Genomic DNA, 21910 nt, shown 5'->3' on the forward strand with positions numbered 1-21910 from the left:
ATAATATATAATTATTGTACTCTATTTGCATGTTTTGTGAAAATCTATATTTCTTTATGTTTTTGCTAATTTCGTTAAAGATATTTACAATCATCTATTAGATTTAGAGCACGAATTCATTAACATATTCGTACCATAGAGGCTATACTATCTTAATTAGCATCAAGTATTTCTTGCTAGATGGAAACTACATCATCCCGCTATTATTAGGAATTCCGTTTTATGACTAAAGTGTAAATGGTAAAGTCAATATTCTGATTTCAACATTTTCCATTTCATAACTTAAATTATTTTAAATATGTAAAAATATATAATAATGATAGGGAAAAACGTGCAACGCACGATCCCAGAGACTAATATCAAATATATGGATAGTATATATTCAATATAATACATGTAACTAAACGTAATCTATTATACATACTATTTAAATATGTACAACATATTAGATATATACCTCTAATATATGGTTTATATTATATATCTTTGGAATAGAAAATACAAACTACTAATCAAATTTGTAATATGTTAAAATAATATATATAATATCCCAATTCGAATTTTAAAACAATTGCTAGTATTAAAAAAAATAAAAATAAAGACGCTAAAAAATGGAAGGGTAAAAAAAATTGATGGTATAAAAAGAAAATAAAAACGGAAGATATTAGGAAAAAAAGAATTTTTTTTTAGTCAACCGTATTAGCATTTTTTGAGGAATTAGTTGAGAAAAAGGGGGTTATATTTATGGTAGATATCTTTTTTTCTTATTTAATAGGGGTTATGCTAATATTGTGCAGGATCTTTTTTAGGTCTTTAGTTGGAGTTATGTTAATATGGTAAATATTATTTGGCTATAATTGATACAATTAATCTTATGCTAAAAATTAGCAATGTCAATTTTAAGAGTGCTTACTGCGGGCATCATCTGAAAAAGGAGAAAGAATCTCAGATTACATGTATATATATATATTACATGTATATATATATATATATATATATATACAACAATATATAAAAGTAGTTATATAAAAGCAAAATTTTCATTCCACTCCTTTAATATTTTAACTTCCATTTTGATGAAATTATAACTTATGTATCCTAATTTTACGAAGTTATTTAGTTCTAAATAAATAATCTATACATAGTTAATGAACTTTTAAGACAAATATTGTGCAAAAGCAGATGGTACATGGACTTTCCTCTTAATTAGGGATTAGGGGTTCGAATATGGATATGGAAAAAAATCTTTGGAGGAAGCGCTCCCGAATAGGCACGATTGTAAATTATACGGGATTAATTCGCTCAAACGGATATCGAGCACCAATCAAAAAATCAAAGAACGTGAAAAATGAGGTAGGAGGTTTGATAGCTTTTGAAAAGTAGACTTTAAAAACAAAAACAAAAAATTGACATAAATAAATAAGATTAGGACCTAAAAGTAATTAATTAAAAAGTTTTAAAAAAAATTGAGGCTTTTGATAGCTTTGAAAAGTAGACTTTAAAAACAAAAACAAAAAAATTGACTTAAATAAATAAAATTAGGACATAAAAGTAATTAATGAAAAAGTTTTTAAAAATTTGGGAAATTATTGTGAGGACTACAAAAGTCCTCACATTCCCTCTTATATATAATAGTAATATATATAAAAGTGATATATTCTTTTCCGGATGTGATTACAAAAAGAAGGAACTAGTTGTGGTGGGGGTATTTAAAACACAAGAACAAAAAATAAGAATGCATAAACGAATAAAGGAAGATACCTGGGCTGAGTTGAAACTTTCCCCATGAAACTGACATATCTTACCAAGTGCAGAAACAGCATTATCATATGCAAGTTCATTCTTAGGTTCACGAGCACGTAAATGCATTATCACTTTATTGATCCTTGCTAGAGCCTCTGGTTCAGGTCATAAGATTAAGTAAATACACAAAAAAGCATACCGTAAATACACAAAAAAGCATATCACTTCTCGTCCCCTTCTCATGATGATGAAAAGGGTCTCAATATCACATTCAACAATATCATACCTCCAACAAAAGGTTTGAAAGAAGAACGATCATATTCCGCCCAAAGCCCAAGTCCATAAAGAGCATTCTGAACATGACATCAGCATAAGCACAAATAGTGAATGCAACTTGACTTAAAGCTATTACAACTAAGATGTACAAACCTGTCTAACACCTGGGTGTTCGTCATTGCTTGCGTTCAAAATTAAAGGAAGGCATACATCGTGATACCTAATTTCCATAGGAAGTAAATTATCACATTTTGGAACCCATTTAAGAAATACTTTAGAGCTGCTTCAGGGCACTCCTCCACAAGATGATCGAAGATATAAATAGACATACTTTAGAGCTGCTTCAGGGCACTCCTCTACGAGATGATCAAAGATATAAATAGATGTAAATCTTTCATTAGGTGTTTTCTCCTTGCCCTTCATAAAAGCAAGAAAAGTTCAATGTAGAAACAATAGTATATAACGAAAAATAAACTAGAAGGTTAAGATGATATTGGTTATAACTTACACACATAGGTAATAAATATGATAACAACTCATCAAGGAAAGGCAAGAAAGAAGCCTTGAAAGTTCTGATCAATGTGCCCAATATATAGCCGACCTAATAAAAAGGATAGAATGATTGGCTAATAATAGTAGATTCAAAGTGAAATGCTAGTAGAAAGACAAAACGGTGTGCTTCTGCATTCTTATATAGAACATACATTCTCGAAAACTTTTTCTTCTTGCTCGCTTTCATCCCTCAATAATTCAGCTTCCTCAGCATCGAAATCTTCCATTTTCTCTATCGCTTTGAGTTCTTGTTTTCTAGTTGAACTGTCTGTAATGACATGCTTTATCTCATCCACGATGATACGCACCTGACCTTCATTGAGAAGTGGTCCACAAATCTGAAAGAAGACACAAAAGGATCATAATAACAGAAATATTTCTTTGCCATTCTAACTTACTTGCTGCCGCTTTTGTTGTTCCTTGTTTTGACACTATTAATGAAACGCTATTAATAATAGTCGTAACTTGTCTTAACAGGGATTTGCTGAAAGGAAGTTTTTTTTCTATGGAGCCAAGCTAATACAAACTTAATAAGCTGTTTGTCAGACTTGCCAGTCTTACCTAGTCATGTCAAGAGAAATTTTGTTATTGGGCTATCTATAGTAAAATCAATTCACACGCCAAATTTTAAGCATATTATTAAGGTTTAACCATGTTATAATTTATAGGTATAAATTAAATAAGGAGTTCCCACTTTACTTGATCTCCTGCATGTATATTAGCATGCAAGCAGAGGCGGACTCAAGATATTGACGTAGAGGGGACACCTATGACCAATGCCTTAATACAGATATGTCAATTATTACTGTGAAAGTTTGGCATGTAACTCCTTGAAAACTTAATAACTATGATAAGTTATTGGTAAAGTAGTAGTATAAAGTATAAACTTCAAAATTGAATGAAGGAAAATGGGTTTAGAATGGGAAAAAGATTTTTTTAAAAAAGAGATATGTGCACTTATTAATTTACAAAACAAACTTAACAAAAAATAGAAACAAAAGTGTTGCATGCAAGACTCAAACCCAGGTGTCACACAAGGACCTAGGGGGCATAACAACCAAATGCACCAAAGTAGTGGATATTTCTTAGGTATCCTTTTAAATATATACATGTTCTTTAAGGTATATACACCATATATATATACAGGTATTCCCGAGGTTAGGGGGGACACGTCACCCCCTCCTAATTGGGTGGGCCCGCCCCTGCATGCAAGTGATTGCTCTTTGTACCCTTCTCCTCTGTACTAAGCTTTATTCTGGTACTAGAAAAATATAACTGATATGAGTTAGGACGAATGTCTTGTTTAGATATCTAGTGAAAGAAAAGAAATAGGGTCATAGATTTATGGTGACCTTAAAAGTTGGAATTATTTAGGGTCTGTTTGGAAAGCCGTAATAATTACACAACATAGTAATTAGACGATCTGCTTTCTTGTCATAACGTATTACAGTGTACTGTTTGGTTGCACAAGTGTAATTACACAATTAGATTAAGTTTAAAAAATAAAATTAATTATCAAAAGTTAAAAGTTAATATTTGACAAATATGCGCCTTTATAAATGATATGAGTATTAAAGTTAGTATTTAAGATAGATATTGTTTCTGAGAATATTAATTAATAATTATATATTTGTAACTAATACGGTAGAAATAATCAGTATATATTTTTCAAATTAATTATATTTTAATTTAATTAATTATAAAAACTAAAAGTACACATTTTGTAAGAACAGAATGGACTGGATGTTGGATGAAAAGATTAATATTTTATAAATATAATGCAATACTTTACTCAAATAGTTGACCAAAAAAAAAAAATCTATCAGTTCTAACTGAAAAATGAACGACCTGCAATGTGAAATCACAAGACAATACTACTCAAGCAAATAAATTGGAACCGAAAATATAACATTACGTTCAAAAAAAAAAAAAAGTTAACATAATACTCTTATGTTAAACTCCAACATAACATAAAATGATTTGCAATATAACTTAAGTAAATATAATTTTTAAAAGAAGAAAACATAAGTCTATAACCTCATTCAACAACAAAATTTTACTTTAGTGACATCACTCATTATAAGCCAAGTTTGTTAACGATCCTTTATTTCTAATATTAGAGTGTAGTTTTAAACACTAGAATAATAATGCAGTTACACGAAATGAAGAAAATAAAAAAGAAATGAAAAAATATAAGCAAATTATATGGAATCACAAGAACTAAAGGTTGAGAAATGATAAGAAAGTGAATTGAAAGATAAAGAATATAAAAAAAATTAAAAATAAAAACAATTTAAATAATAAAAATAAGAAAAATAAAATAAAAGAAATTAAAATAAAAAACAAAAATGAAAGAAATTAAAAAGCGACCTTGTAATTTCACAGTATAATTACCACATATTCTCACCTCCCCTTGAAAATTGAAAAGTGTAATTATACCCAATTTCATGTGCCAATATTTTGATCATTTAAGAAGCTCAATAGAAACATACCAACATTATAAGTAAATGCTGCAAACTTGGATCAACAATATTAAAGAAAACACCTTAAACATAAACCAACCTGCAGGCAATCATTCAATTCTTTCAACATGGCCGCACATATTTCTGTCACAGGCTCCTGCGTGATATACCATATATCAAGTGTCACTTTCTCATTATCCAAATGCACCAAACTTAAGCATTCTCCCCACCAAAAAAAAAAAAAAGGGGAAGAAAAAGAAACAACATAAGTATGTTAAGAAAAACCTTATGCAAAGCTTCTACCAGAGCCAGTATTATATGGTCTGACAACTTCGTGAAGTATGACTCACTTTTGTCTTGAGCAATCCCTCTCTCAACAGCCAGTTTAGCAGAACGCAACAGGAGGGGCATGGCTTAAACAACAAATAATATTAAATTGCATCAACAACTAAAGAAAAATACATGAAATCATGAGAATTCTCACCTTCAACAGCAGATTTCCTGACTTCATTGTGGGTATAGAAATTCAGAAGCGGAACAAGGATTGAAACGGCCTGTGTCATACATTAAGTCATTGTTTAATTTGACTTCTCTCGAAAGCACATGAGAAAAAAAATAACATGCAGGTGATCATTCACGCCAACCTGGGATATCCATGGGTAAAAGTCTTCCTTCCATCGATAAGCATACCAACATAGCAGACCATAGGCCTTAGCTTTCATCTCTAGTGTCTCTTTACTACAAGATTTGAAGCTTAAGTAAGATTGATTGTACTAGAAATCAATCATACCCATTAGAAGTAATTATTAATCTTAAGTAAGATTTATTGTACTAGAAATCAATCATATCCATTAGAAGTAATTATTTAATTAACTACCCATCTTAAGAAACAAATACAGAGTTTTTGAGTAAGGCAAAAACAAGTGCTCCTAAAGATGTGGTACCTGCACATCTATAGAAAATTTGATTATATTTAATGAATGAGAAAACAAAATAGAGTATTTTTAAAGAGAAGATTATATGAAAAACGGTGACACATAGGCTTTTGCTAATTGTATTGCGTTTACCCAATTTTATTAGAAAAGACAATATAAAGTCCAAATTCACAAGTGTGAAGGAATTTGAGAATATAATCTGAAACCTAAGACAATAGGTGAAGTGAACCCTTCTAAATCCTATGGATGTTCCTTTATATTCTATGGTCATTCTTGGCTTGAAAACAAAGCTCTTGATTTCTTTTCCGTTTAATCTTTTTTAAAATTTAACAATTAAGTCCTTGTTGGGAACGATACTCTAGATCTTTCTATATTACTTGTTGACCATGTGCTCTTGTGTGTCCATCTGAGACGATCATATATATAGAATTACAATATCGAAATCGAAATTTTTTATACTGCAATTTCATTGAAACAGTAGTTGGTATGCATTTTTAAAAAGTTGGGTATTCAATAGTATATTCGGTGTACAAAACAAATTAAATACCAAAATAGTTGATTACATATATATTCTATATTATTACATGGATAATAATTTTTAATCTATTTATAAGCTAATAAAAGGTCTAAAATACTAAATTTAATTGATTAGAGAATATTAAAGACATATGATATATAATTATATATCTATTTAGAACTAATAAAATAATTAAAATAATCAAATAGTAATATAACATATTATATATCATTTAGTGCCATTTTGAAATTTTTTGCAGTATTTGTTTCAGACATCCAACTTAATCTTGCGTATTTCATTTTTACAAAATCGTTGTATCTGATCGGCGGCTCGAAGTACATGTTTTTAGCTACATTCTGCCTCATATTTTGTTATATTTTCTTGTGTTTAAGTTCATTTCTTTCACTTTATCTGCATGGGCAATCCTCACTTCTTGGATAAATAATCTCGGGATTATATTTGAAATGAGTTTATCTCACGTTTGGTTAGGATAAAATTGCGGTATAACTAATCCCGGGATTAGTTATCCCGGGATTGTAGTGTTATTTTATCCCCGTGGGAGGGTTGAATAACTAAGCTCGAGATAACTAATCTCAAAATAAGTTATCCTTGTTTCCAACCAAACAACCCGTTAGAGTTGAGTTAGACCCTAGATCAATTTTCTTATCATAGTTCCCTCTAGCATGTGTAACCGGATTTTGGATTTCAACCTTGGACTTTAACACTGATAGACATTTGTGAAAATGGTCTTGTCAAGAGTTGGCTCTGATAGTATTTGGAAGAATTTGAGCATCCAAATGATAACCTTAAGTAAGATATTTATAAAACACTTTGGATGCCTTTAATACCCAATGTAGGTCAACTATATAACTCAATAAAAGAAGAAGAAATTTAAATGAACTTCACAAATTATGGAAAAAAGTCAAACCTCAATGATAAAAGCTTACCTATTAGCATCTACTTTATAGTTTTCATTGTACTGCTCCATAGAGATGGTATTAAGTTGAGCACATTGAAGTAAGATGGGCATGACTACATTCATATAAGGAAGAAAATCCTGTCCCATGCACTCGCAAATTCTAGCACATGCCTGAGATGAAATAATGAAAATAAAGAGTGGGCCTAGTGGCCCATTTAGAAAGCAATTATGATCTTAAAATCAAGTGATTAACACATACCTGTAGCATGCTTATAGTAGTAGTTGGATCATCCACCTTTGCTTGTAATGACATAAGCATTTCCATAACCTTTAATGACAACAACATCAACAAAAAAGGAAACAAATGAAAAGTAAGCTCCATGTTGAGAAATGACAACCGAATACAAAGAAAATGGCAAGAGAGGCAAAAAGGAGGGAAACCAAAATGGAATTGATATGAGGAAAGATATGTCATTATCTTGCTGCAAAATATGGTTTGACTATGGTAAACCTTCTTTGTAATAGAACAAAAACCAAGCCATGATTACAGAACTAAAGAAGATGTACTGGATCCACCAGGCATAATTACTAGTACAATACCTGCTTTTCGTCGTCTCTAAATTTCTTTTTGCCAACAGCTCTCACAACCATGCTTATGCAATGCATTGCATCGGAAAGAACAATGAGATTAGATTGAAGATCTGCGTTTCTCAGGATAGTTTTCAAGTGTGGCATGACAGTGTCATAGCAGGTTCCGAAGTGCTCCTGTTGGCGTATAATATATTAGCCTTCATGATTCATAATATAGGTACAAATATAATTCAGTTGAAAAAAAATGCACCAGTTAATACCTCAATAGATTGAGCTGTATAAGCAATTGCATGTACTGCTTCTATTTGGACAATTTGTTTGCCATTCTGCTTTTCAACGAACAAAAAAGCAAAAATAAAAATTAGTCTCTTGCACACTTGTCAGCAGTGAAATACCTCTTTAATTTGGTGGCCTCTATATTTGCACACCTTTATAAGTACAAGCAGTTTGTTAACTAATCCATCTAGATGAGGTATCAAAGTTTCTGGCTTGCCGGACACACCGAAGGCGCAGAGAGCTGCTGCGGCAGATGCCTATGAAAATGCCAAAGAGTAAAAGGAGAAAATTAGTTGGCATCAACAACTGAATGAACTTCATTTAAGGGTACACTTTAGATACCTCCCTGACGTTTAGTAATAAGTACTTCCTCTATAATCTCGTATGGCATTTTGGTACATGCTACACATTTAATTTAAGACCACAAGATTCAAAAAACTTATTTATTTTCTTAAACTTCGTGCCAAGTCAAAACCAGACAAAGATTTTGAAACAGACGGAGTATTACTATCATACTATGTAAATTACCTAACTAAAAAATTAAAAAACTTTATCAGTTTTATAATTAAAACATCACTCCTTCATGAATAAAAACAATATTGCTTTCAAATAACAATGTAATACAATATTATGACAAGTAAAGATGTAAAATTATACTCTCCATTTCAATTTATGTGAACTCATTTGACTGGGCACGGAGTTTAAAAAAGAAGAGAAGACTTTTAAACTTGTGGTATTAAATAAGTCACATAAATTTTGTGTGGCTATAAATCATTGCATAAAGGTAAATTGTTTCCAAATATAGAAAGAGGTCATTCTTTTTGGTACGAACTAATAAGGAAATAGGTTCACATAAATTGAAACGGAGGAAGTATGTATTTTAAAAAGAAATGCTAAGTTATGTTCACCCTCATGATGTTCTTAAATGGTAAATATGCAATACTAGAGTTAGTTATTTGAGTTACTCTCAATCTTTTTATTTCCATAGATGAAAAAAAAAAACTATTAAGCATCATTTATTTATTAAAGAATTCTGAGGGTCAACAGTGTTAATTAAGGAATTCGACATATAATTTGGGTAAGAACTGTTAGGCGGGCCCAAAGCGTTGGGCATTAGGCGTGCTTAGGGAATACAGTCGGGTACTTAGGGCATAAGCCTCACAAAACTAAGCCCCACATGTGAGTCTCGAGACGTTTTGTCAGTGCCCGCCCTTCGGCGCGTCTGCCTTTTAAAACACTGCTTGCAGCATCCATAGACGGTAATATCAAATAGGCCAAACCTGCACTCGTGGATGAAAATCATCCATAGCTGCAGCTAATGCAAGAAGTACTTGGCTATTGTATTTTTCTTGCAAATGTGGAGAGAAGTCCTTCAACAACTGGCAAATCGCAAAGCAAGCTGCCCATCTAACTCGAGGATGAGGATCTTGGAAACAATTGAGAACAATAGTCACCACCTGCTCCAAATTCTTAATCATCACCTATAAGAGGAAATAAGCCACTAATTTAAGGTAATCACTAAAACCCAAAAAAATAAAAACGAAGAGATAAACTTTAAAGAATAATAGGGGCATATGGGCAAAAGTATATTATAAAATAAGGCAGTTTGCCAGCAAAAGCACCTCTTAAACGCATGCTACGATTTGAAATAACATGTGTTATAACCAAACCATAGCCATAATTAATCCACAAGTAGGACAATTTTTGTACCTTTGAGCAGCCTTCAGCAATCTCAGCAAGTGCAATCAGAGTTGCATGGCGCATCTCCCATTCTGGCGCATCCGAGTAAGCAGACAGTTGCTCTATGGCAATATGAGCAATAGACTTACCTCCTAATGCAAGAGAAAACCGCTCTAAACAGTACCTGCCAACGGCGTAATTACTTGTAGCCCCTGTATGATCAAACACGGTCTCGGCACTATGCCAAGTAGGGTCATCCTCAATATCTAGTAATAACTTCAACAACGTCGCAAAAAATCTGCTAATAAACAACAGCAACCTCTTAATCATGCCTGGGGCTCTTTTCTTTGCCTCAACCAAAGTTATCAAAAACTCAAATGCCAAGTGCCTCGTCTCCTCTTCCAAACTCTCAGCCTCTGCTATCTCAAACATGGGGGATAGTTGAGAAGAAGGAATCGAAGGTAAGAGAAGATTAATCAAGCAAAGTAAATTGAGAGCAGTTGGTGAAATGGGAGCATTTTTATTTCTGTATCTTATTGAAAAGAAATACAACTGTACAAGTCTAATATATACCTTTTCACTAACCTTCTAACTTAACTTGATAGTTACCACTAATTCTCTAACTAACTAAGTACAACATGTAATAGCATTCCTATCAATGTACAGCTAGCAAAGCATATTTCTACACTCCCCCTCAAGTTGAGTGATGGAACACATTGATCATCCCCAACTTGCTAACCAGATAGTCATGTTGTTGTCTTCCTAATCCCTTAGTTAGTACATCTGCCACTTGGTCCTTGGTACCAACATGATCTGTTCTGATGAGACCTTGTTGAATTTTTTTCTCTAATAAAATGACGGTCAATCTCTATATGTTTTGTTCTTTCATGATACATTGGATTTGATGCAATCTGGAGTGCTGCTTTATTATCACAAAAGAGATCCATTGGTTGTCTGATGTGCACACCTAGCTCTTGCAATAATCCATGTATCCAAACCAACTCTGCAACTGTCCCTGCCATGCTTCTATACTCTACTTCAGCAGTACTTCTAGACACTGTGGATTGTTTTTTAGACTTCCATGATATCAATGATTCACCCAACTTCACACAGTAACCTGTTACTGACCTTCTTGTTGCTGAGCATGATGCCCAATCAGCATCACAAAAAGTCTGTTTTCTTTGCTCATCAAAAGGGCTTCCCTTTAATGTACCTCACTACATAAGTCCCGCCAATGTGATTCTTAGGTTCATGCATAAATTGACTTAAACATTGTATTGCAAAAGAGATGTCTGGTCTTGTAACTGCCAGATACAAAAGTCTTCCAATCAACCTCTGATAGCCACTTTTATCACTCAAAATTTCATCATTTTCTAATCTTGTAAGCCTGTCAAGTTCAGCACCTGTAATTTTCTGGTTGTGTTCCAGATCATTCTTTGATGCTAGAAGTCTGTCAAACTCAGCACTTGTAAGTTTCTGATTTTGCTCCAAAGGTGTGGATGCAGGCTTTGCTCCCCCTAAACCACATTCGTAGGCATATTTGGCCGATTCATTAAAATTCCTTTAATTGCAAATCTATTCCCAAGAAATATCTTAGGTCACCCAGATCTTTCATCTTGAAGTTCTGATTAAGAGTGTCTTTTGCTTCCTGAATAAGATGAGCACTGCTTCCTGTAATTAAAAGATCATCTACATATACCAGAATAATGACTATACCACTATCACATTTCTTGGTGAATAAAGAGTAATCCAATTTGCTTTGTGTGATGAATAAGTGAAGTTAGCTTGAGATTCCACTGTCTGCTTGCTTGTTTTAAACCATATAAGGATTTATGTAGCCTACACACCTTAGACTCCCCCTGGCTACAAAATCCCTGAGGCAATGTCATATAGACTTCTTCCAAAAGATCTCCTTGCAAAAAAGCATTATAAACATCCATCTGGCATAAAGGCCAAGAATGTTGAGCAGCAAAAGCAATAACACATCTAACAGTTACCATTTTTACAACAGGAGAAAAAGTATCATGAAAATCTAGTCCCTCTTGTTGAGTAAAACCCTTGGCAACTAATCTAGCTTTATACCTCTCTACTGATCCATCAGCTTTGTACTTAACCTTATACACCCATTTGCACCCTATAGGAGTTTTGCCTACAGGTAGATCAACTATTTCCCAAGTATTATTGTCACAAAGAGCCTAAATTTCAAGTTTCATAGCTTGAACCCAATTGATATCCTTGGCAGCTTGAGCAAAAGAAGAAGGCTCTGGAATGGAAGAAGAGGCAGTAATGAAGGCCATGTAGGTTGGGGAAAGGTGATCGTAAGAGACAAAATTAGCAATGGGATAAGGAATAGAGGATTGATGATGATAGTCAGCAAGCCAAATGGGAGGTTTGATAGATCTGGTAGAATGCCTAGATGGTTTGGATGGAACATGATCAACAGATGGAGTTACTGGAGGAAGGAGAGAGTCAGAGACAGGAGGGATAGAGGAGGAGGAAGGAGGAGTAGTGTGGGAAGGGATAGTAGTAGAGGCCTGAACATCAGGAAAAGGCAGAGGTGTGGAATCTGAAGGTGCAGGATCAGAAAAAGAAGCTGGAAACAAGTCATCAGTGTGGTGATAAGAAGAGCTATCAGGGTGAATCAAAGGAGGATAGGAATGAAGGAAAGTGGACTTGGGATACTTAAAAGGAAAGGTAGTTTCCCGAAAGACCACATCTCTGTTGACTAGAAAAGTATTTAAAGCAATGTCATACATCCTGTGCCGCTTTGGGTGTTGGAGTAAGAGAATGGCTTTTGGAGAAAATTTATCAGTGTAGGTAGGTTTGGTGGCATAACAAAGGCAACCAAACACTCTAAGGTGTTGGAGTGAAGGAACTTGACCATGAAGCATTTCATAAGGGGATTTGCCAGATAGAACAGAGGATGGTAATCGGTTAATAAGGTAAACAGAGGTAAGAATACACTCACCCCAAAATTTTAAGGGAGCATGAGCTTGAAATCTAAGAGCCCTAGCCATCTCAAGAAGGTGTCTGTGCTTTCTTTACCACCCCATTTTGTTGGGGGGTATGAACACAAGAGCTCTGGTGAACAATACCCAAGGAAGAGAGTAATTGAGAATAATGAGTATTAAAAAATTCATGACCATTGTCAGTTCTTAGAATCTTAACAGAAGCAGAAAATTGAGTTTTGACTAGAGCAAGGAAATTTTTTAATATGAATGAAAACATCACTCTTGAATTTCATCAAGTAAACCCAAGTCATACGAGTGTAGTCATCTACAATTGTAAGGAAGTACTTAAAGCCATTGTAAGTACATTGTCTATATGGACCCCATACATCCATGTGAACAATATCAAAAGGGGATACAGATTTCTTAGAGCTATGGGGAAAAGGAGATCTAGTCTGCCTAGATAAAGGACAAACTGAACATATAGGAGCATCTTAATGTAAGAAATGATGCTTTATTGATGGGATGTGTTGTAGAACAGTGAATGGAGCATGACCAAGGCGTTGGTGCCAAGTTGTAGTAGATGGAGAAGAGGAAGATGGATGATGTGGCTGAGAGATAGGGGCTGCAACAGAGGAAACAAGAGCCTGATGATATGCACTGGTATATGATGATGAGGTGGCAGGATCCAGGATGTATAAACTCTCTTTCTCTTTTACCAATCCGCACCTTGCCGGTGCATAGGTCCTGTAAGATAAAAAATTCAGGATAAAAAGAAGCACAACAATGAAGTTCTTTTGTTAGTTTTGAAATTGACATTAAATTGTATGTGAAGTTAGGAATGTATAGAACATGATCCAATTGTAGCAATTCAGATATAGCAGAAGAACCAATGTGGGAAACATTGGTGGAAGTGCTATTTGGTAAATGAACTTTGTTGGAATTAGAGGGTGGAACAACCTTCGGATTACTAAGAAGATCCAAGCTAGAAACCATATGATTAGTAGCCCCGTTGTCAACTACCCGAGATTTAGAAGTACCGGCACGAAAGAAACAACTACAAGAACAAGAGGAATCACAAGTATGTTGAGGCACCCGCCATGTTGCTTAGGTTCTTTGTCAACTATGTGTGATAGATGGTGATACTGAGCAGGAGAAAAACCAGGTGCGAAACCAAGTGTGTGAGCAGCTTGTTGATGTCCATACCCATACGGTTGATTCCCTGAGAAAGAACCATGATTGTTGCCTCCATGTCCATCTCCATAGCCAGCATGAGTTGTTCTGGGAAATGGAGGACCATAACCAAAACCAGGGTTCTCACATCCATAACTAGCATTATGTGCCTTTGCAGATGGATAACCATATTGATTACCTTCATAACCATAGCTAGTACTGTGTGCTCTTGCAGGCTGTGCATTATAGCTGGTGCTCTCAAAGCCAGTGCCATAGTTAACATTGTGTGCACTTGCTCCCCTGTTACCATAGGAATTAGGCTTATCACCTTTCTCAGGCTTCGGTTTATAAAATTTGTGTCCAGGTGGATAACCAACCAGTCTATAACATTTTTCCTGGATGTGTCCCTTTCTATGACAATGAGTGCAATATAATTCACTGTTCTTCTTGAACTTGTTGTACTGGGCTGCTGCTAATGCTGCAGTTTCATTCAAATTCAGCTGCTCAATTGTTTGCGTGTCTTTGAGATATCAAATTTGATTGTACCCTTTGGCTTTCATCTTGCAACAACATGCTATAAGCTTGATTTAGTGAAGGAGCAGGTACTGTCATTAGTATTTGACTACGAGCTTGACTATATGTCTCACTTAAGCCCATCAAAAACTGCATTAGCCTCTGTTGTTCCATGTGCTCAGCATATATCTTTGATTTATCACAACACTGTGGTATTGACAACAAAGCAGAATAGTTTTCCCAAGCAATTTTCAGCCTAGAAAAAAACTCAGATATGGACGAATTTCCTTGAGTAATTGTACAAATCTCGTGATGAATTTGATAAATTCTAGTAAGATCCTTTTTTGCGAATCTCTCTCTCAAATCTTTCCATACAGCTGCGGCATTAGTCGAATGAACCATACCACTCGCCAATTCCCTTGACATTGTGTTCATGATCCACGCAATCACAAAGGCATTACATCTTTCCCATTCGTATACCAAATCATCTTTGAATTGTGACTTTTTACATTTTCCAGTTATAAAACCAATTTTATTCTTCGCCAACAGCGCATTAATCATGAACTTACTCCAGATTATGTAATTTTCAATACCAGTAAGTTGTTGAGTAATTAAAATGCTACCTGGAGTATCTGCTGGGTGAAGGTATAATGGATGTCGCGGATGAATTTCAGTCGGTTTCTCTGTGATTACTGCCTCGTACTGATCTAAATCCTCCATTGCATGCAAAGAATTTTTTCAATTTGAGGTAATCTGATGCAGAAATTACCGAATCTGATCCCGATTTATCAAACTCGAACCAAATTAGGGTTTCAAAAAAGATGAAATTGTGCAATTGTAGTGCACAAGAATTAGGGTTTCAAAAGGAAAAAAAAATTGGCTCTGTATCTCTGTCTTTGAATCTATTCTTCATATCACTTCGATCTCAGCTTCGGACCGCCATGGGAACCGTGCTCTGATACCATGTTGAGAAGAAGGAATCGAAGGTGAGAGAAGATTAATCAAGCAAAGTAAATTGAGAGCAGTTGGTGAAATGGGAGCATTTTTATTTCGTGTCTTATTGAAAAGAAATACAACCGTACAAGTCTAATATATACCTTTTCACTAACCTTCTAACTTAACTTGATAGTTACCACTAATTCTCTAACTAACTAAGTACAACATGTAATAGCACTCCTATCAATGTACTTAGCAAAGCATATTTCTACGGATACCACATCCACGAGCCGACTTCTAAAGAACCTAGGCTCATTCTTGGCCAAATCTATAAAATGTTCCGGGGCTGCCGTCGCAACCTCACCTTTGGTCAAATATGCGTCATCAACGTCTTCATCATTCCCGGCAACAAATCCTAGAAGCGCTCCTTTTCATTTGAACTCGGCATATCTTTGAATGAATCTGATTACAGCGCTCACGGCTGCGATCCTTACATTTAGATCAATGGTATCATCATTCAGTGTATTACGGAATAGTGAGTGCAAAGTCTTTGCAGAAGGGACTACTATTGTTTCACCTAAGTCCCCAGCTAGATCAGCAAATATTAAGAAAGCTGACGCTTTGAAGTAATTGTTTGAATCAGTGAGGCATTGGTACAAGAATGGCAATAATTCAGGCCAATTGTTGTCTGGGAGAAGTGAAGCAGCCAACTTGTACATGGTATCACAGCGCCCTTTGATGATGAATTTTGATTCTCCCAAATTGATGATAGGATTAAGAAGGAAAGATTTGATGGAAGATTGAGTGGAGATGCTTAGATTGCGCCAAGTGCATAAGTCATCATCATTAAGTAAGTTGGAAAGGAGTTCAGCACACTTCTCACGAGAATCAATGTCGACATGGGAAGAGCTGAGAAAGTTAAGAATTTTAAGAACAAAGGCGTTTGGATCCTTCTGCTTCATCATGTCCACCGCTGAGTTAGCGGCCTCCGACGAACGGAGAATGGTGATAAAAGTTTCAAATGACTCGGAGTCAGGTCCCAAAATCGCCTCTATCTCAAACTGTGTCAACTCGTTATCCATTACAATATATGTAGTAGTATTGAGAGAGATGACTATATATGGAGTTATATGAGAATGGGTTTCTCTTATGCTAACTGAAAGAAATCAATGTAGAAGGTTGGAATTATGGTCAAATTCCCTTTTCTTTTCCAATAATTGTACAAATAATATGAAACTGGCTAAGGCTCTTCTACTGGTTTAAATGGTGAAAATCACAAAGAGTAAATTCTGTTCATAATGCAAGTGTAATTAATAAATTGATTAGAAAAACACTTTATCATGGCCGACCGTAGTCTTTTCATAATGTGAACTACTAAAATCATGATAATGACAATAGGTTTTTTCCATTTTCTACTAATAATTGTCTAATTCTCATGTAAAAGTCATATTTTAGTTGCACGAGATTCCCCGTATCCTACTTGAACAATGCTATTTATCATGTATTTACTTGTTTAAAATTTTTACAGGTTTAATTACCCATGAAATAACTTCACACATGTGGTCTCTGAAGTTAATTGGCAAAAGGAAGAGAGAACATTTTAATGGGGTCGCACCCAACATCAAGACAATGCAAATGTTTTTTTTTTTTAAAAAAAAGAAAAAGAAAAAGAAAAAGACCTGTTATCTTTATGAGTCAAATCATAGTACTGTGGATGTGTGAATTCAGCAACAAACAACTTCTTGTCTTTATAACTAGCTTATTGGCGCATCAACCTTTCTAATTTTAATATTTCAGATTGGAGAAAAAAGCACCGCATAAACTACAGGCTCAAACTTTTCAGGGTCGTTTGGTTGCTGGTTATAGTAATGTAAGGACTAATTATGCAGAGTTCTATTATAACAAGTAAATATAACCTGATAGTGTATACATTATTTACACTGGCAGTGCATATTGCATCTCTCTTTCAAATCGAGAAAATGACAAAGTTTGATCCTTTATGTTTGAGGTTAAATTTAAAATGATTTCTTAAAGCTAGTTTCTCTTATGCTTTCTGAATATTGAAATAAATCTGTTAGAAGGTTAGAATTGTACCTGGACAAGCTGGTTTAAATGGTGAAAAACAGAAAGAGTAAATTATGTTCATAATGCAAGTGTAATTAATAAATTGATTAAAAAAACCACTTTATTTTATCATGGCCGACCAATGTAAGTGGTTGGGAAAACAAGAATGAAACTATGACAAACAATTCAGCAATAACAAATATTATTTTTTCTATACTTTTTATTGAGATTCTCCCAATTTGTTTTTCTCTCTACTTTACTCACACACCAAAGTGGGAATGAAAAAGAAGTTCACATTCTTTTTTAATTATATTTTTCCTCTGTTCAATTTTCTTTCTTATCTCTGACTTTTTCCTTCCCCCAAATAAATATGAAAGGAAGAAAAAAGAAAAAAGAAAAAAGTTGGAAGGTGTTGATTATGGTAGGGCTGATTATGAATAGACAATTAGCTGTTATGTGGGTGTCAAATGATTACTCCTTCTGTCTCAATTTATGTGGCACACTTTTCTTTTTAGTCTGTCCAAAAAAGAATGTCACTTTTCTATATTTAAAATAATTTAACTATATGAGATAATTTACAGCCACACAAATATCCTTTCTTTCTTTTTTAAACTCCGTGTCAAGTCAAATGGTGCCTCATCATATTATATTAAAAGTGGGAAGCTCCCAACTTCAAAGTTGGATTACGATTTTGTCCCTGCACTAAATTAACTCTCTAATTAAATAGTATTATTTTAATTACATAATCGCTGAATCAGAAGTCCAACAATTTGCACTTTAATTCATTGGTTATGGCATTGTAAATTACTTTTGAACTTTAATTTACATTTCAATATTTTCCCTGCCATCTTCCACGTACTAATAGTCATCTATTAATCTGTCTTCAATTTACACTAGGGAATTTATCTTTGCGCGGTCATAAAAAAAATTCTGACTTAAGAATGAATCTTTACTCTCTGATCAATAATATATTTTTATATTTTCTCTATTCCCCAACCATAATATTATCAATTGTTCTAATTATAAAAGTTAATACTAACTGGTAGAAGAAAATTAAATTCAACAAATTTAACATCGAATGAGAGATGATACATTCTTAAACAATTAAAATATGTATTTCCTTATAACCAATTGTTTTTGAAACACTTGAAGAACCTAAAGTCCAATACAACATCTATTTTCATGGATACTAGTGAGTTGGGATCTTTAAACTGCAATATATTGCACAATTTTCTTGTGAGACGAAAGTGATAATTAGACTCTCTAAAATAGTAAATAAATTAATCAGTACGCATGGTCATTCTTTGTATGAATATTTGGTAAAACTCCTTTTTATATTTTGTTTTTTCATCGTACTTGTTCATTTTCAAATATTCATATCGCATTTGTAAGATTGTTGCATACTCATATTCAAATATTTATATTGGAACACTAGTTACATACGTAACAAAAGATAAATGTTATATTAATTATAGCAAAATAACAAAGTAATAAAATTGTCAAATTTAGCATAAATAATTTACCTTGATAATTACTCAAAGAAATTTGATGTGCATGATCCATAATCTTTTTATCCATAGTAGAAACATTATATGACAAAAATAAGTTGTATTCTAAAGGTATAAACATATGAAAAATTACATTTTCGGTTTAATTTTGAGTTAAACTCTATCAAAACGTATCATCTTAGCTCGGAGCGTCATATTTTACATAAATGTCAAACACCAAAAGAATGTAGTATGATACAATAGTCATCTAAATTTATGTAAAAATTAAAATTCACTAAAATGCAACATGTGGTTGGGATTGAGTTATAGAAGAATAAATAAAAAGAGGAAAATAATATGAATTGATGCTTTAAAAAAAAAAAAAAAAAGGAACGGACGAACTAACCCCTTCGCTAGTGAGCACAATGTCCACCTTTAATCTCAAAACACTTGAATTTCTCGGTGGAAGAAAACCCAGATAATCATACAATTGCTCCTTCCATATTACTTTTACGTAAAAGGAAATTTGAGAATTGGTAGCACAATTCTTCGGTAGAGGAAGAGAATACAATTCTATTAATTTTGTCCAGTAAGTGACTGGTTTTAGTTTATTGCGGTATTTATTACTCTTTAATGGAGTAATCACAATAGAGTTAGTGACCGAAAAATATGTATGCACTGGATCATTACAATCCATATCTATAACTGATGTGGGAAATTAAATGAATACGTTTGATCCATATGCGTAGAGACGTCTGAAAGTTTCATGGAAAACAAAAATAATATTTGTAACTGTGAGAGATTAGTTTGATTCTATTAATTAATAATGAGATTATTATTGAAAATTATCTCATTATATAAATAGTATACCGTTACAATTTTCTAAGAAGAAACCTAGAGGACTAAAGTCTTTAATTCATCTCATCTTTAAAACGTCTCCTCATTAATTAATTATTTAGCCATTTTTATATTTTTAAGAATAAGTACTTGAACTGAAAAATTAGGAGAAAATAGCAAAAAAACCACAAAAAAGATAAATGCAATTCTAGGCCATAGAGAGGTGCCACATCACCTTGTTTATGCCTAGCTTTATATTATATATAGATCTTAGTTTTTTCCCTTACATCCTCCATGCACAGATTCATTATTGAAAAGGAGGACATTCCAAAGATTTTGATAAATGATACATTTTCAATAAATAATGGAAGATAGAAAGTCATTCAAATGAATTGAAAAGCTTGCAGTAAGTTGCTGCAGAAGTCCAAGCAAATTCATTTCATTTACTATTGAATGGATCTTCAGTTCTACATTCTCAATTATAAATTTCATAAATGTGGGGTATTTAAAAGCACATATCAATTTTAATTCTTCATCTTACACAGTGGTAAATATATTTTTGCAGACCTTTTGAATTCTTCAGTTCACACTATAAAAAAGGCACATCAAATTCTCCACATTGTAACACATTTCAGTCTGCAATGTTTTTTTTTTTTTTTTTTTCTCTCGATTTCTCTTTTATACTGTTGTGTATCTGATCCCCATTTATTGATGTCTCTGATTCATGTTTCATGATTTGTTCTTTGTATGGGACAATATTTACATATAAAGTTTCTGTCATATCTTCATTTTCTTATTCAATGAAAGGAAAGAAAATAAAATCCTCCTTTTACTAACACTCTAAAAGTTGGTACAAAAACATGTGATATTGAGTAAAAAATGACGAATGTTGAGGCATGGAGAAAAAATATCATTTTTTCCTGTTCAGCTTTGCATTTGCAAGTTGTATGTGAAATTTTATTCGTTTTCCAATTATATTAGAAAATCCTTTTGTTTGTATTTTTTTGTATGTCAATTTTATATGATAATTTGTGATTTCTCTTTAAACTGTTCGATGGTTTTTAATCACTATTTTGAATCCTTTCATTGTCTTTAATAGCGCGTGATAATTTTATAATACAATTATATTTATATAATTTAACTAATATTTTTTTAACTATATTTTTTAACTAATATTTATTTTGTTAAAATTTGCAAATGAAAGAACTCATAATTTTGAATCAAATAAAAGGTACATATACATATATGTTATATTTACGCTTTATATACACCAATTAAACATTTCAGCAACTATAGAGAAAAGAAATCATTCCCCCCCCCCCCCACTCCGAAACGAGAAAAAGCCCACTTTATGAACTAAAAACTTTATGAGCGTTTAAATATTCCCATGCTTTAAAACAACATCTTAATTAAATACTCGAGACTACGTACGCGCAAACAAAAAAACAAAAAAAAAAAAAAAAAAAAAAAATTAAGAAAGCGAAAAAAAACGCAAAAAAGGTGGGCCCGTGATATATATATATATATATATTATTATACAATTAAAAAAATAAAATAAAAATAAAAATGCCCCCCACTTCGCTCCTCTCCCCCTCACCCCACTCTACCCCACCTCCTTCTCCCAGCCCCCACCTCCCCCCAAATTTCTCTCCTTCTTTTTCCATATGCCATGTCTGCTCATCTTTTCTTCTTTTTCAAAAAAAAAAAAAAAAAAAAAAAAAAAAAATCATTCCTTTCTTTATCTAGCAGTCCCTAGGGTTCAACCACATAAACACTTGCAATGGGGAATCTTTAAAGCCAAAGAAATAAGGAAGAGAAGAGTTTAGAACGAAAAAAAAAAAAAAAACAGAAACAGAGCAAGATTCATAAAATGGAGAGAAAGCTTGGAAATGATGGAAGTGGGTTTCTAAGAATACAGGAGATAAAGGGTTGAAAAGAATTAAAAAAATTTCAATTGTGGCTTTTGAAGAAATTGCACGAACTTCCCTTCAAATGGACTGG

General features: G+C 33.3%; 2 protein-coding genes across 2 annotated transcripts; both read right to left on the bottom strand.

Moving 5' to 3' along the window:
• Nucleotides 1-1674: 1674 nt before the first annotated feature.
• On the bottom strand, nt 1675-11566 carry LOC132045559 (uncharacterized). The gene is made up of 19 exons (XM_059436152.1): nt 11554-11566; nt 11223-11468; nt 10846-11089; nt 9982-10477; nt 9552-9752; nt 8424-8528; nt 8256-8321; nt 8005-8169; nt 7664-7732; nt 7433-7575; nt 5678-5771; nt 5518-5587; nt 5319-5446; nt 2724-2909; nt 2528-2620; nt 2351-2436; nt 2173-2239; nt 2030-2096; nt 1675-1898 (listed from the first exon to the last, which is right to left on the bottom strand). The coding sequence occupies exons 1-19, from the start codon at nt 11564-11566 to the stop codon at nt 1675-1677; spliced, it is 2763 nt and encodes a 920-aa protein (XP_059292135.1).
• Nucleotides 11567-15920: 4354 nt separating this feature from the next.
• On the bottom strand, nt 15921-16603 carry LOC132045560 (uncharacterized). The gene has a single exon (XM_059436153.1). It carries the CDS (start codon nt 16601-16603, stop codon nt 15953-15955), a length of 651 nt encoding a protein of 216 aa, XP_059292136.1. The 3' UTR covers nt 15921-15952.
• Nucleotides 16604-21910: the final 5307 nt, after the last annotated feature.

Source organism: Lycium ferocissimum, unplaced genomic scaffold, assembly GCF_029784015.1.
Source record: "Lycium ferocissimum isolate CSIRO_LF1 unplaced genomic scaffold, AGI_CSIRO_Lferr_CH_V1 ctg7058, whole genome shotgun sequence".
In the NCBI taxonomy this organism is placed as follows: domain Eukaryota; kingdom Viridiplantae; phylum Streptophyta; class Magnoliopsida; order Solanales; family Solanaceae; genus Lycium; species Lycium ferocissimum.

Excerpts from the sequence above, each read along its gene's own strand:
- LOC132045559 (XM_059436152.1), bottom strand. Across the intron at positions 5,772-7,432 it reads TATAAAGTAGATGCTAATAG|TAAAGAGACACTAGAGATGA; the intron begins GTAAGCTTTTAT and ends CAAATCTTGTAG. Across the intron at positions 2,240-2,350 it reads TGCCCTGAAGCAGCTCTAAA|GTATCACGATGTATGCCTTC; the intron begins GTATGTCTATTT and ends TATGGAAATTAG.
- LOC132045560 (XM_059436153.1), bottom strand. The coding sequence starts at position 16,603 with ATGGATAACGAGTTGACACAGTTTGAGATAGAGGCGATTTTGGGACCT.